This window comes from Theobroma umbraticum, unplaced genomic scaffold, assembly GCF_002168275.2.
Source record: "Theobroma umbraticum cultivar Fairchild unplaced genomic scaffold, ASM216827v3 scaffold_20.0, whole genome shotgun sequence".
NCBI classification, from domain to species: Eukaryota; Viridiplantae; Streptophyta; class Magnoliopsida; order Malvales; family Malvaceae; genus Theobroma; species Theobroma umbraticum.
This window is the reverse complement of record NW_018397266.1, coordinates 4,150,809-4,163,976: the sequence shown is the minus strand read 5'-3', so window position 1 is coordinate 4,163,976 and position 13,168 is coordinate 4,150,809. Positions and strand designations below refer to the sequence as shown.

General features: G+C 34.4%; 2 protein-coding genes across 9 annotated transcripts; one reads left to right on the top strand and one right to left on the bottom strand.

Annotated features, from left to right (window-relative positions):
- Positions 1-7,057: 7,057 nt before the first annotated feature.
- On the top strand, positions 7,058-10,197 carry LOC110423064 (Cellulase (glycosyl hydrolase family 5) protein). Its single transcript, XM_021437171.2, has 4 exons — positions 7,058-7,932; positions 8,466-8,713; positions 8,817-9,337; positions 9,424-10,197. The coding sequence occupies exons 1-4, from the start codon at positions 7,513-7,515 to the stop codon at positions 9,933-9,935; spliced, it is 1,701 nt and encodes a 566-aa protein (XP_021292846.1). The 5' UTR covers positions 7,058-7,512; the 3' UTR covers positions 9,936-10,197.
- A 77-nt stretch (positions 10,198-10,274) lies between these two features.
- Positions 10,275-12,370, bottom strand: LOC110423066 (proteasome subunit beta type-7-B). 8 transcript variants are annotated; one of them, XR_016351701.1, is made up of 7 exons: positions 12,305-12,361; positions 11,823-11,947; positions 11,585-11,681; positions 11,199-11,477; positions 10,880-11,002; positions 10,694-10,781; positions 10,275-10,504 (listed from the first exon to the last, which is right to left on the bottom strand). XR_016351701.1 is itself a non-coding variant. In XM_089784688.1 (6 exons), exons 4-6 carry the CDS (start codon positions 11,006-11,008, stop codon positions 10,428-10,430), a joined length of 294 nt encoding a protein of 97 aa, XP_089640814.1. In that variant the 5' UTR covers positions 11,009-11,477; positions 11,585-11,681; positions 11,823-11,947; positions 12,305-12,361; the 3' UTR covers positions 10,275-10,427. The 8 variants fall into 8 exon arrangements, 3 of the variants coding, with proteins under 3 accessions (XP_089640814.1, XP_089640816.1, XP_089640815.1); XR_016351700.1 differs by having other exon boundaries at positions 11,404-11,477; XR_016351703.1 differs by having other exon boundaries at positions 10,904-11,002; positions 11,404-11,477.
- Positions 12,371-13,168: the final 798 nt, after the last annotated feature.

The window sequence follows — 13,168 nt, the reverse complement described above, 5'->3', positions numbered from 1 at the left end:
GGCGCTTTTGCTATATCCATATTTCTCTCATTGTATTTACTCAATTGGTTATACCTTAACCAATAGAAAAAATAGAGTGGTAGTGCTTTAACCATAAAAAGGCATTGTATTGTATAGTTATACTTGAACCACAAAAGGCATTGTATTGAACTTTTTGATTGGATAGTGGATTTTAAACTTTTTAGTGAATCTAAAGGAGAGGACGTAGACAAGAAGGCCAAGCCTCTATAAAACACTTGTGTTAATTTCTCTACTATTCATTTTACTTGAAAATTCAATTCTCTTTCATTGATCTAAAAGCCAATAAGTTTGTTTTCTTTTTAAACTCAGCTTTTGAATTAGAAAAAAGATTTTGTTCAAAAAAGAAAATAATTTTTTCTAATTTCTTAAAATAGTCCAATTCGTCGTTTTTGGACCTAATCATATGAAGCTAATTAACCTAACACGATGATTACTAAATCTTTAAGTTCTTATCCATTGTTAGTAATATATAACACCTTTGATTTAGTATTTAATATCAAAAATAATAAAAGATTATTTTTGATAATCAAAATTAGCATAATCCTATTATTAGTGCACACATAAATTTCATATCAAAAATAAAATAAGAAAATTCAAAACAAATAACAATTTTAATTTAATCAAATGTGGAATATAATCTTTGTATTTTACAATAAAATGAAATCATAGTTGTTTATTTCTTTTCTTCAACAAATATACTTCAAGACTCTTGATGACTTAGCCTTGAATGAACATAATTGATCTCATTCTTTGAACTAAAATGACATTAAAGAGCAATTTTCTTGAAAAAAAATTCTTAAAACCTAATATTGACTTTTGAAATTTTTTTACTTCTATAGAAGTGGATAATTGGGGAAATTGAAAGAGCGATACACTCTGTTGGTTGAGTGTGTGGCTGGGTTGCAAAGTAAAGGAATTCCAAGCTCGGGTTTTGGTTTTTGTTAAAGGGAATTGGTTTTGTACAAAGTGGTTATGTGATCATAGGGCAATGAGGATAGGGATAGCTTTATGTATGCAAAATGGTGGACTTATGTGCAGTTAATTTTTATGTTTTCTATCCTTCAAGGATGGTTGATATGACTGCTTTTCTATAGTTATTTGGGTGAAATGGGTTTCTTATTTCTTTGATATGTTATGTGACTTTACTGAATGTCAAGAACCTATAATACAAGAAGAAAAAGAAAGCATTCTAGAAATAAAGAGAAAAAACATTTAGTAAAAATTGATTTTGTATTTCATTACACTTAACAAATGAATACAATCAAAACGTTTGTATACAAGTGGTTAACTAGCTAAACAATACTAAACTAACTATGGGAAAGTAACTAAAGTAACTATTTAATTTAATCACATGCTCTAACACCCCCTCAAGAGGAGTATGGATATCGAGAATGCTTATCTTGTTGAAAAGTGACTGGAACTACTTTGGCAGTAATGCTTTTGTAAATAAAGCTACTATTTGAGAAGTTGTATTTACATATCTAGGTTGTATAATTTCTACAAGCACTTTCTCTAGAATAAAATGACAATCAACTTCAATATGTTTCATACGTTTATGGAAAACTAGATTTTTGCTCATACTTAAAACTAACTGATTATCACATTTAAGCTTAATAGCATTGGAATGACGAAATCCAAAGTATTGCAAAAGATATACTAACCATATTATCCCACAAGTAGTAGTTGACATAGCTCTATATTTAGCCTCAGTAAAACTCTTAGCGACCATGCTTTGCTTCTTCCACTTCTAGCTTATTAAAAAATCATTAATAACCCATGACAAATCTTCTTATTGATAAACAACCAATCTAGTCACTATCACAATAAGCTCAAAGTTGTAGGATTGATAAAGAAGACAATAATATTCCTTAACCAAAGGAGCCTTTTAGATATTTCAAAGTTCTACGTGTTGCCTGCAAATGAATATTTCTAGGTTTGTTCATAAAATGTGACAGCACCTGTACTCCATACAGGATATTTGGTCTAGTAAATGTCAAATACAACAATTTCCCAATCAATTGTCTATTCTTGGAATTATCTACCAGCAAACCTTTATCAGTAGCTATAATAATTTTTTGATTATAATCCATTGGAGTAGATGTAGGTTTTGCTCCCAATAGACCATATTCTTCAATTAAATCTACCGCATACTTTCTTCGACATAATAAAATTCTTTTTTTTATCTAGCAATCTCTATCCCAAAAAAAGTACTTAGAAACACCAAGATCTTTTAGCTTGAATTTAGATTGTAAAAACTATTCTATGTCATTCTCAACTTGTACTAAAGTACTTGCAATCAAAATATCATCCACATAGACTAAAGTGCCATAAAATTACTATCATTAGTCCCTCTAGTGAATAAAGACTAATCGAACTTTGATTGAACAAAGCCAAATTGCAACATAGTTTTTGTGTACTTGGCATTCCATTGCCGAGAAGCTTATTTAAGGCCATAAAGGTGGCATTTGGTACTTATAACGCAATGTGATTACAAATAATGTGATTGCAACTAATGTGATTGTAGGAGAGATAATATTACATTGTTTGATATACAAGCAAAATAATGATTAAAATACAAAAAAGATAATATTGCAGCGTTTGGTTTATAAGTACTTTGCTGGGAATATAACGTCAATTTTAAGAATTACCCTTATTTATTAAAATATAAGTTTAATATACTTGTATTTTTTATTGTTAATTTTATATAATATAATCTCTTAAACGCTCCTATCGTGAACCAAAGGCCAGAGAGTCGTGATGCCAAGGAGAGTGAGGTGGTGACGCTGGTGAAAAGAATGCACCATAGTAATCTAGAGAGCACAACGCCGCGGTGCGACAAGCTGAGTACCATGTTACAACTTATGAGCATGGTGCCATGAGCATGGTGCTGTGGCGCTAAGGAGAATTTTCAAAAATAAAATGTTATAGGATTTTTCTCATTAGGGTTTTTGGAGACTATTTGAGGGACCTTTGTTAGAGATTTTCATATAGAGTTAACAAGTAACTATTTTAGAAAAAATGTGTGAAAAACAAAGCAAGAAAGCAAAAGAATTCAAAGGAGAATTGAGATAAAAAAGCTTCAAACTATTAGTTTTTGTCTTTATTTTTGTTTTTCTCTTAATTTTTTTGACTTGGATTAATAGCTAATTTTCTTTCAATGATGATTTTTTTGGAAATGTGAAAGGGAAGAAGTTATATTTCTCATTAAAATGTGATCGATGTTTTGGATTAAGGCTAGTGAAAGGATGAAGTCTAAAGGATAATGGTTAGTGGGCTAAATTTTGGAAAAATCTAGTATCATCGCAGCAAGCAGCAACATGTAATGGCTTGAGTTGGTTTTTCTCAGGATATATGGAGCTTAAATTTAATGTGGATGCAGCTCATGAAAAATCAAGTTTGGATGGTTATGTTGGGGTCCTTTTTGACTTTCAAGGTCATATTAGGGGTGTATTCTATGGCCCTTTGAGTGTTCAGGATTTAAATTTTGCTGAATTGATGGCTATTTATCATGCTTTGAAACTTTTGGCATCCAGTTTTTAGGTGGGTTTTTATAAACTTATTGTGGAATCGGACTCCAAGGTAGCAATCTCTTGGATGTTAGAAAGAGTTCAAAAACCATGGAATGTGTGGAGAACTTTTAATGCAATTGATCAACTTTGTTAGGCCATTGGTGATATTCGGTTTAATCATACTTTTAGGGAGGTTAATACCATGGCTGATTCACTAGTGAAATTTAGGATGGATAGAAAAGAGATGTTCTATGCATGGTGGTAAGCTTGCTTTCTATGCAATTGTGATATGTTTGACAACCCTTATTAAGGCGTTGTTATTTCTTGTGTTTGGTGATTTTAAATGCGAAAACTTGAAGGTTGATTTATTTCGTTGCTTTGTTGGATCCAGTAGACATTGTGTTGATTACTTAGCTACTATTATGTTCTGGCATAATCATTGTTGTTATCTTTTGGTTTAAAGCTCTTCTTCGAGTGTTTGTATTGATTATAAGCTTTTTAAGATATGTGGACAGCATTGCATTATGCGCTGTAAGCCTTCAAGGCTATCTCCCTTGTTGCTACTCAAGGCATTATCATGTTCTATGTTTAGAACATTATAATGTTTTCTTATATATAATAAAATATTGGCATTGATTGAGCAAACAAAATTCTAGGATTGTGGTGGATTTCAGCATGTAATCTAAATATTTGTTTCTCTTTTATTTATTATGAATTGGTATGGTTTTGTTTATTCAAATATGTTCATAATGCTTTTGATTATTTAGCCAACAATTGAGTAATTTGTGAATTTGAATGAGAATTAACAAAGTAATCTTAAATTGGATCGAAATTTGAATATTATATGTTCATATCACTTTGGTGATCTGATTCTTAATTAGGGTAAATATACGCCTAAATGCCATACATAGCCAAATTAGAATACTAGCTTACTGAATCTTATTTAATTGATTACTATATACAAATAGTAACCCAATTAAGTTAGGTATTTGTACAAGCATCTGGATAGAGACTTGTGTATAAGTTTAGATTTTAGGTTAGCAAAACTACCCATGAATGTAAATAAAAAAAGAAATTAATATCCGATGAAGTGTTGAATGAACTTATAATCCTAGGTTTTAATCTATTGACTTTATTTAGTGAATTTTTAGTTTTTTTAATTAGTTTAATTTTTTTAAGTGAATTTAGTTTTAATTAATTTTATATAAACTTTAACTTGAATAAGATTAATCTGTTATAATTTTCATACTGAATGAACAATTAGGAGCAAATTTCTGTGGGATACAATTTAAGACTTACTGTCTATATTACTTGTATGATATGTATACTTGTGTATATTAAACCGACAACACCTAGTACCTTGGGTAACATTGTTTAGGGTAAATTTTAGATTGAAAATCTGAGACTCATCATCTTGTGAAAAGTGTTCCTTTGAGCTTTTTCAAATCTATTGCACAGAGTCCATGTAAAATACAATCGAAGCAATATCTGGAGAGAGGGAATCTAACAACCAGGTAACTACTAGTTTGATACATCTATTCCAAGAACCAAACAAGTTATCAATGGATTGAGGTTCTTTGATGGTGCCATCTACAAATCCAGACTTATTGTGAATGGCTAAAGCAAGCAGAAACAAACGACTCCACACCGAGTAATTTGATGAGATCAACTTCGGATTTGCTATGATTGACCCATGATTATTTGAATGATGGACAAAATATGGTGATTGAGAGTCACCTACAATAGAATTGGATTATTTCAAAGATGAATTTTCCATCTAGGGTTTTGAATGGAAGAACTAAAATCTCAAATATATTTCTGACAATCAAGGATAAATTTTGGTGATGGGAAGAGGGAAAACCTTTAATTTACAAGATTAACAAAAGAATCAAGAAAAACTCAAGATAAAAATGAAATCCAGGCCACCTTGCTCTAATACCATGTGAGTTTACTAAGTATTAAGAACTTACCATATGAGAAGAAAAGAAGAGCATTTTGCAAACAGAGAGAAAGAGCTTTTGGTAAAAACTAATTTTGTATTCTATTATACTTAATAAATGAATACAATTAAAAAGTTTATATACAAGAGGTTAACTAAATAAATAATATTAAACTAACAATAATCAAGTAACTAAAGTAACTATTTAATTTAATCACACGCTCTAACATGTTTATTAGTAGAGGTGTATGATGAAGGACTAGTGAGTTGGACAATTTGAATTACAGGTATACACACAGGCTCGGTTTCTCTATGGTTTCCAGCCATGAGAAATTTATTGTTGTAGGTGGGATTAGTTTTTAGTTCGAACCAACTGATGGTGTTATAATCAAGGTGTGATTTATAAAGCCTTAATTTTTCAGGGGAGGTTTTGTTGAGTTTGTTAATTGCTGTTTGAAATGTGCTGCGTGATTAACGCACGAGTCCCTCTTCATGATGGACTTAGTGCTTGTTTGTACCCCACTTTGGGTCATCAATTTAATGAATGTTGCATGTGATTTGATCAAAAAGAGTCTTTGTTTTTAGCTTTTTTCTTAATCAAGTAAAAAGGTTTGATTTGAGACAAAACAACATAAAATTTATGAATCTTAATTACAACTTATATCAAAGGTTATCGAGTTCTTATGATACATTCATTTGGTCTATCATGTACTTAAAATGAGTTCTTTCTTCAGAAAAAAGAATGAAAAGTCAAACTAAGAACAAAAATAAAAGCAAAGAACACCCATAGCCTATAGCAAAAGCAATTGTATGCATTGCCTTGTAAGTTTGCCAAGGTCCCCCAAAGGTACCCTATACCAGACACAATCTCTTAACCCTGAAGAAAAATGTGTGTGTAAGTGCGAAAGTGGGCATTTCGATTCAGTTTAGCATAATCTCTTTCAAATGTATCCCATATATCCCATTACTTAGCGTGTCACCACCAACAACGAGCAAATGGTCCAATTTGTCATGCTCAACGCAGAAGTGAACATTTCCATGAAAACAATCATTTCATCAGCCAAACCCTTCTTTCCTTGATTGGCAAAATCATCTCCTCGGTGCATGATACTATAGGCTTGAGTAAGTTACCAAATTTAGTCTCTCTTTCTAGTTAGAGAATCAGAACTCTTGCTTTATGGTTGAGCCAATCCACATGTTCACCTGAGAATTTTTACGTTATATCGGAAAAAGGAATTTAGTAGTACATCGTCCACTTCTTGTCTTGTTGTTTTGGGGAGAAAAGGATGATTTATATACCACAACTTATATCAAGTGAGCATATAAGCATTTGGCTTATAATATGAGCATATGTTCTCCTATTTAGACTCAGTTTGAATCATCTTTCCCCTACACAAAAGACTCACACAACTAGCAACCAATTTTAGCTCGAAATCATGAGTTCAAAAAAAAAAAAAAAATACATTGCTGATGTGAGGATCCTATATATGAAGCAATAATGAGGAAAAGACAGCATATAAACGAATCTCCTATAATATATGATTGAGTGTAGTAGCTTTGTTTACAGGTGGAATGAGTAACGTGTGAACTGTGGGCTTGCTCAAGCATCCTCCTCTCCCCGTCTGATTAGCATTATTATTTTACACGCACTGAATTTGTATGGAAAGAAACCCAGCTTGGCCTTCGGCTTATGCATGAAAGTTGAGAGCCCCAACTCTCATCAAGGTTTAGTTGCTTTCTATTCCTAGAGCTGCGGCGGCTTACTTAATTAGCTCTTAGCAATTATGATAAAACATAAATAAATAAAATAGTGACGAAAACGATTAAACCAGTCCTATTCATGACAGTTGTTTACACAGTGCATAATATATTTAAAACCAAAAGTTTGGAATTACTATCAAATAGCATTATTCTTTTTCCCAGGAAGGGATATTGATCGGTGTTTGCTTTCATTATTGACAAGGATATATATATAAATAGGACGTTCCAGTCCTCCTTCGATGCAAATTAAAACCCCGTAAAGTCAAAGAAAAAACCAAACGCATGGGAAGGTTCACTCCCTTCTCTTCCTTGTCTATCCTCCCTCTGTTCCTTGTCTTTCACATTATCATTCAAGATGCAAAGCCAGCCATGCCTCTTCCGCTCTCCACGAACTCGCGTTGGATCGTCGACGAGAAAGGGCAGCGGGTGAAGTTAGCGTGCGTGAACTGGGTGTCACACCTTGAACCTATGGTTGCAGAAGGGCTTAGCAAGCTGCCAATGGACGCGATCGCCAAACGGATTGTGTCCACGGGGTTCAATTGCGTTAGGCTCACTTGGCCGCTTTTTTTGGTCGCCAATGACTCGTTGGCCTCTCTCACTGTTAGACAATCTTTTCAAAGACTTGGGCTGCTTGAATCCATCGCTGGCATCCAGACCAACAACCCCTCCATCATTGATGTTTCCCTCTTAAAAGCCTACCAGGTATGAAAGATTCTGTCCTTGTTTTCTCCTCCGGGAAGATAAGAAAAGAGGAAAGCTAAGAAAGAGAAACCTATTTTGGAGACTTACTCTCCAACACTTGAAAAAACTGATCCCTTACGGCATTGGTTATGGACTTGAGGTTATCCCAACAAACCAGTAAATTGACGACAATGACCTTAAATCTTGACACGTCTCTGTTTTTCTTTTTCCCATTTTAGGGGGATATTTCCATGCATGCTTGGCCCACAGTTAGTAACTTATTAATTATTCATAATCATGTAGTTTAGGGGGAAAGGTTGAGTCCAAGCTCGATGAGTTTGTGGTTGGTAAGCAATGATGGGGACGGCAAGTAAATTATTATCCTTAGCCGTTTTGTTTATGCTTTATGATTTAAATATCAATTTACTTGGATAAACTGGTAGACAATTTATTTGTTTCTTGTGTTAATAAAGCAGTAATTGAAGTTGAAATCCCCGTATCAAGCGATTGTTACTTTGTTTAGACTTCTTATTGGAAAAATTTTTAATTCTCAGGCAGTGGTGTCTAGCCTTGGGGAAAACAATGTAATGGTCATACTTGACAATCACATAAGCAAGCCCGGTTGGTGCTGCAGTAATTTTGACGGCAATGGTTTCTTCGGTGACCAGTACTTCAACCCTGATATATGGATCACGGGCCTGACTCGGATGGCTACCCTTTTCAATGGTGTCACCAATGTGGTTGGAATGAGCTTGAGAAATGAGCTCAGAGGCCCCAGACAGAACGTAAATGATTGGTACAGGTAAAAGATTTTTGTTTAAGCAAAGTAGAGATCTGAATATGATCAAAACAAATGGGTAGAAAAATGGGAAACTCATTGCACTTATGTTGATGACTTGAGTTAGGTACATGCAGAAAGGGGCTGAAGCGGTGCACTCAGCCAACCCAGACGTTCTTGTTATACTTTCTGGACTGAATTATGACAAGGACTTGTCGTTTATCGGAAATCGACCAGCAAATCTCACGTTTACTGGGAAACTAGTATTTGAGGTGCATTGGTATGGTTTCACAGATGGGCAGGCATGGGTAACTGGCAACCCGAACCAGGTGTGTGGCAGAGTGGCGAACAACATGATGAGAACATCAGGATTTTTGTTGGATCAAGGATACCCATTGTTCGTGAGCGAGTTTGGGGTCGACCAAAGGGGGACCAATGTCAATGACAATAGATACTTGAATTGCTTCTTAGGTGTGGCAGCTGAACTTGACCTGGATTGGGCCTTGTGGACACTGGTTGGGAGTTATTATCTGAGAGAAGGGGTCATTGGGTTAAACGAGTACTATGGAATCTTGAATTGGAATTGGTGTGAAATCAGGAATTCAAGCTTCCTAGAGAAAATTTCAGCCCTCCAATCTCCTTTCCAGGGTAAGCAAACTTTATTTTCGCTTTTCCTTCTTAGTTCATACAGTGTCACCAAGCCCATTATTTGCTTCTTCCACAATGGCATGCAGGGCCAGGCCTATCAGAAACCAAACTGCATAAAGTAATCTTTCATCCTTCAACGGGGCTTTGTGTCCTGAGGAAATCATTGCTTGACCCGTTGCGCTTGGGTCCTTGTACTGACTCTGAAGCTTGGAGTTACTCACCCCAGCACACTTTGGTGGTCAAGGGAACGTATTTCTGCTTACAAGTTGATGAATCAGGAACGCTGGCAAAACTTGGTATTATCTGCAGCGAGTCTAATTCAAAATGGGAAATGATATCAGATTCCAAGATGCACCTCTCATCTAAGCTCAGAAACGGCACATACATTTGCCTGGATGTAGACTCCACCAATATTATTGTTACAAACAGTTGCAAATGCTTGAGTAACGATAATATGTGTGACCCTGAGAGCCAGTGGTTCAAACTTGTGGACAGCACAAGAAGCAGAAGTGGGGTAAAGTCATTTTTACATTTTGACTCGATTCTGGAATTACCTGGAAAGGAGTTCATATGGAACCTTTTGGGTGGCTCAATATAAAAGCATTTTTCAGTGAAGAAAATAGGCAAGGGATACAAATGAACACTCAAAGCAAGTTTAGTCAATCCAGAGATGTATGCAACTAACCCGCTTGCTAAATGAGATATATTCTTTGGTGCTGAGACATACCAATTTACTAGGCCTACATAGCCTGTTGAAGTTGTAGAAGTTGTTTCAATACGTTCTTCCACAGTTCTACCAGGCATCAGGCCAGACTTACATTTTCTGAAATGTATACACTTAAAAGAAATTATGTTACTCATCCACAATCCAGTTCATATGTTCAATAAAACCATTGCCATTATACTTGCATTTCCTTCAGTATAGGGTAAATTGGAGTTGAAAGACAAGAATAGAAACTTGTGTGCCATTTTATAATGCATAATGAAATAACTATAATGTTGTTTATCCTAAACAAACATATGATGAATCAACAACAATGGGATTATGAACCAGCAAATTTAAATCACCAAATGCAGTTTGTTGCTGTATTCATTCTTCCATCGCACCTCCATCTTCAACAACTTCAACTTGATCCTTTAATGAGGTGATTTCGGTGAATAGAACCTCTGCACCATGAGAGAATTGCAGCATCAAGTCATTGTTAACAACTCAGCAAGGACGCAAAAACTTCTATGCAAAAATTAGTGAACACTAGTATGCAGCCCTTGCTTCAGAATACCTATATTAAAGAAGCCAAGGACATAAGGAACATTTTAAAAGAAACAGACACCTGATGCTGAGATGACATTGCTTACCAATCTTCTTAGGGAATGTAAAAAATTTTGAGCTGTTATCTGCATAATGATTTGGGACTTGATAGTTTCTTAGGTATTCCTTGTGTCCCTATACAAGCAAATATTATAATAGTGTTAGAAAACTAAAAGGAAGAAGTCAAAGTAAAAAGAAAAAAAAATCAATAGAACCAAAAATCTCTACTCTACCTGAATGCAGGCAAGACAACAAACCTTTGTTATAACACAAACATCAATATTGCTCCCACTGCCCAAATCATTGAAAACGCCAGCACAAATAGCCTTGCATACCAAATTAAATCCTTCTTCTTTCTGCATAAATAAATCATTACATATTAATGCATCAAAAGGAAGACATTCCAAATATCTTGATTAAAGACTAAGAGCTACTTTCTACAGCCCTCCAAAAAAGCAGTTTTGAAAAACATACTTTTTTACTTAGCAAAATCAAGCAGATTTCTTATTGATCATATCCAGAGCATATTTTATAAATTGAAATGAAATTCACCACTACATGATGCTAAATGGCACAAGAACTTCCAGTTAGTCCTTCACGGTAATTTGACTCAAAAACAGTCATAGCAGCTAGTGAACCAGAACCCATTGTTGCCAATGGCAGAGTATCCGTAGATCCATGAGGATAGATCTGTGTTATACCATAGGTCAATGCAAAGAAATAGGGAAAATTCAGATTCTCATGTGTGTAACTCAACTCATTGTATGCAGATGTGGCCCAGTCACATCCACTCCACCATGCACCAAAGCAGCTTGAATATATCCTTGATAGCTAGACAGCAGGACAAGTAAAACCAGTAAGGCATTCTTTAAACTCAATCTAGTAATAATGAAAAGATCTGACCATACCAAGGATCACACTCTCAGATATAGGCTTACTGGAAAATATGAGATTTTAAAAGAGTCAACGCTGTTACAATCCTTGATTCTCATCCAGTATGACACCGATGTAGCTGCAGCTGGGAGCTGACCATGTCTTTGATGGAAAGGCAATGTGAAAACAAAGAAGAATTTAATACTCACATATACCACTTTGTAATCAAATGAAAACATCAGGAAAAGATAAAAAGGCAAAAAAAATTATATGCAAGAATAGTGACAAAAAAGTTTTATATACCAGTCACTGCCTCTGTATCAGTGGCAGTTCCTGCTCCACAGCAATAATTGTTTGGTGCTATATAATGAATTTGCAAGCAATTCTTATCACAGACAATACGCTCTGAAGTGGCTCTTGTATCTGCTCTGAGAATAATAGTAGCACTCATGAGCATCCCATTCTCACAAAAGAATTAATATGTAAGCACTATAAAAGAATTGAAGGTTTGAGAAATACTGGTTGATTCAGACTCCAACAAGTTCATAAAAAGCCTTACAACAATAGCTCTTCCAGCACTTCAAAGAAGCAACATCGAAATTAACAGTTCTAAGCAGTCACATTCCTAGTATGCTAATGCTATACCTATGCAAAAGATTTGTTGTAATATCTAGAATCACATTATCACAACTAGGCAGCTAACCAAGTCAATAAGAAAGAAAACAGCAGATAATAAATCGTAGAAGTAAAAAGTACAATATAAGTTGGTAAAGTTATATTTATACCTGAAAAATAAGACCAACAATTGTAGTTCCAGTCTTTCGAAAAGATGGAGGGTTCCTCTCCCCCGCCCCCCCCTCCCGCCCTCTTTTTTTTTGAGAGCATTTTATTTCTTCTGCAGAAGTCGAAGCTGAAGCCGCCTTTTGGAGGAAGTTCCACAATTGCCTTTGACATTTTCTTTTTTGTAATTTTACTATAAAAAGAAAACATACAAATTGAAAACGTAATACTCCTATAAAGTGTTCATAACAAAATATTGAATTCAACAAGTAAGGCAACAAATTTTCAATTATAAAGTTGCTTTTATATGATTTTTATTTTATGACGCCTCAGAGGATTACATAACAGTCTTTTTTTTTTTTAAAGGGTACATAACAAAGTCTTTGATGTGAAAAATTGAAGTTCAATAAAAGCAAAATTCTTGTGAAAAACTAAATAACCCTAAAGAACAATTTGCAAAACCTTAAATATCTGATTATCCACCGTTGGTGGAAATGATCACGACCAAAGTTTCCGTTTGGTTACTGAGAAACTGAAGGAAACAACAGAGAAAAATGTTATCCCCATTAGATTAAGAAGATATGAATCTACTTAGTTCAAGTTTTACCTTTTCGACATTCAGAACGGAAGTACTTCGAAATTTAAATTACCACAAAAAATAGAATAAACAATTGAAGCAAAAGAAAATCTGCAGCATAAAATTTCATCTCTTTCCTTCACAGCTTTCGCAATGACTAATAAGCAAAGCAAAAATAATTGTTAAACTTAAAAAAAATATGATCAAAGTGTTAAAAAGGACTTACGAGAATGGAAAGGCAGAAATTGGAAGAGAAAATGGATATTAAAGAGATTACGGAGAAGTCGAAGAT

Bases quoted from the DNA above. Each gene is read 5' to 3' on its own strand.
- LOC110423064 (XM_021437171.2), top strand. From the start codon at position 7,513: ATGGGAAGGTTCACTCCCTTCTCTTCCTTGTCTATCCTCCCTCTGTTC. The intron at 7,933-8,465 runs GTATGAAAGATT...TTTAATTCTCAG, and splicing joins CCCTCTTAAAAGCCTACCAG to GCAGTGGTGTCTAGCCTTGG. The intron at 8,714-8,816 runs GTAAAAGATTTT...GACTTGAGTTAG, and splicing joins AACGTAAATGATTGGTACAG to GTACATGCAGAAAGGGGCTG.
- LOC110423066 (XM_089784688.1), bottom strand. From the start codon at position 11,008: ATGCAGAAAGAAGAAGGATTTAATTTGGTATGCAAGGCTATTTGTGCT. The intron at 10,782-10,879 runs GTAGAGTAGAGA...TTGCTTGTATAG, and splicing joins GTTGTCTTGCCTGCATTCAG to GGACACAAGGAATACCTAAG. The intron at 10,505-10,693 runs GTAAGCAATGTC...CTCATGGTGCAG, and splicing joins TACATTCCCTAAGAAGATTG to AGGTTCTATTCACCGAAATC.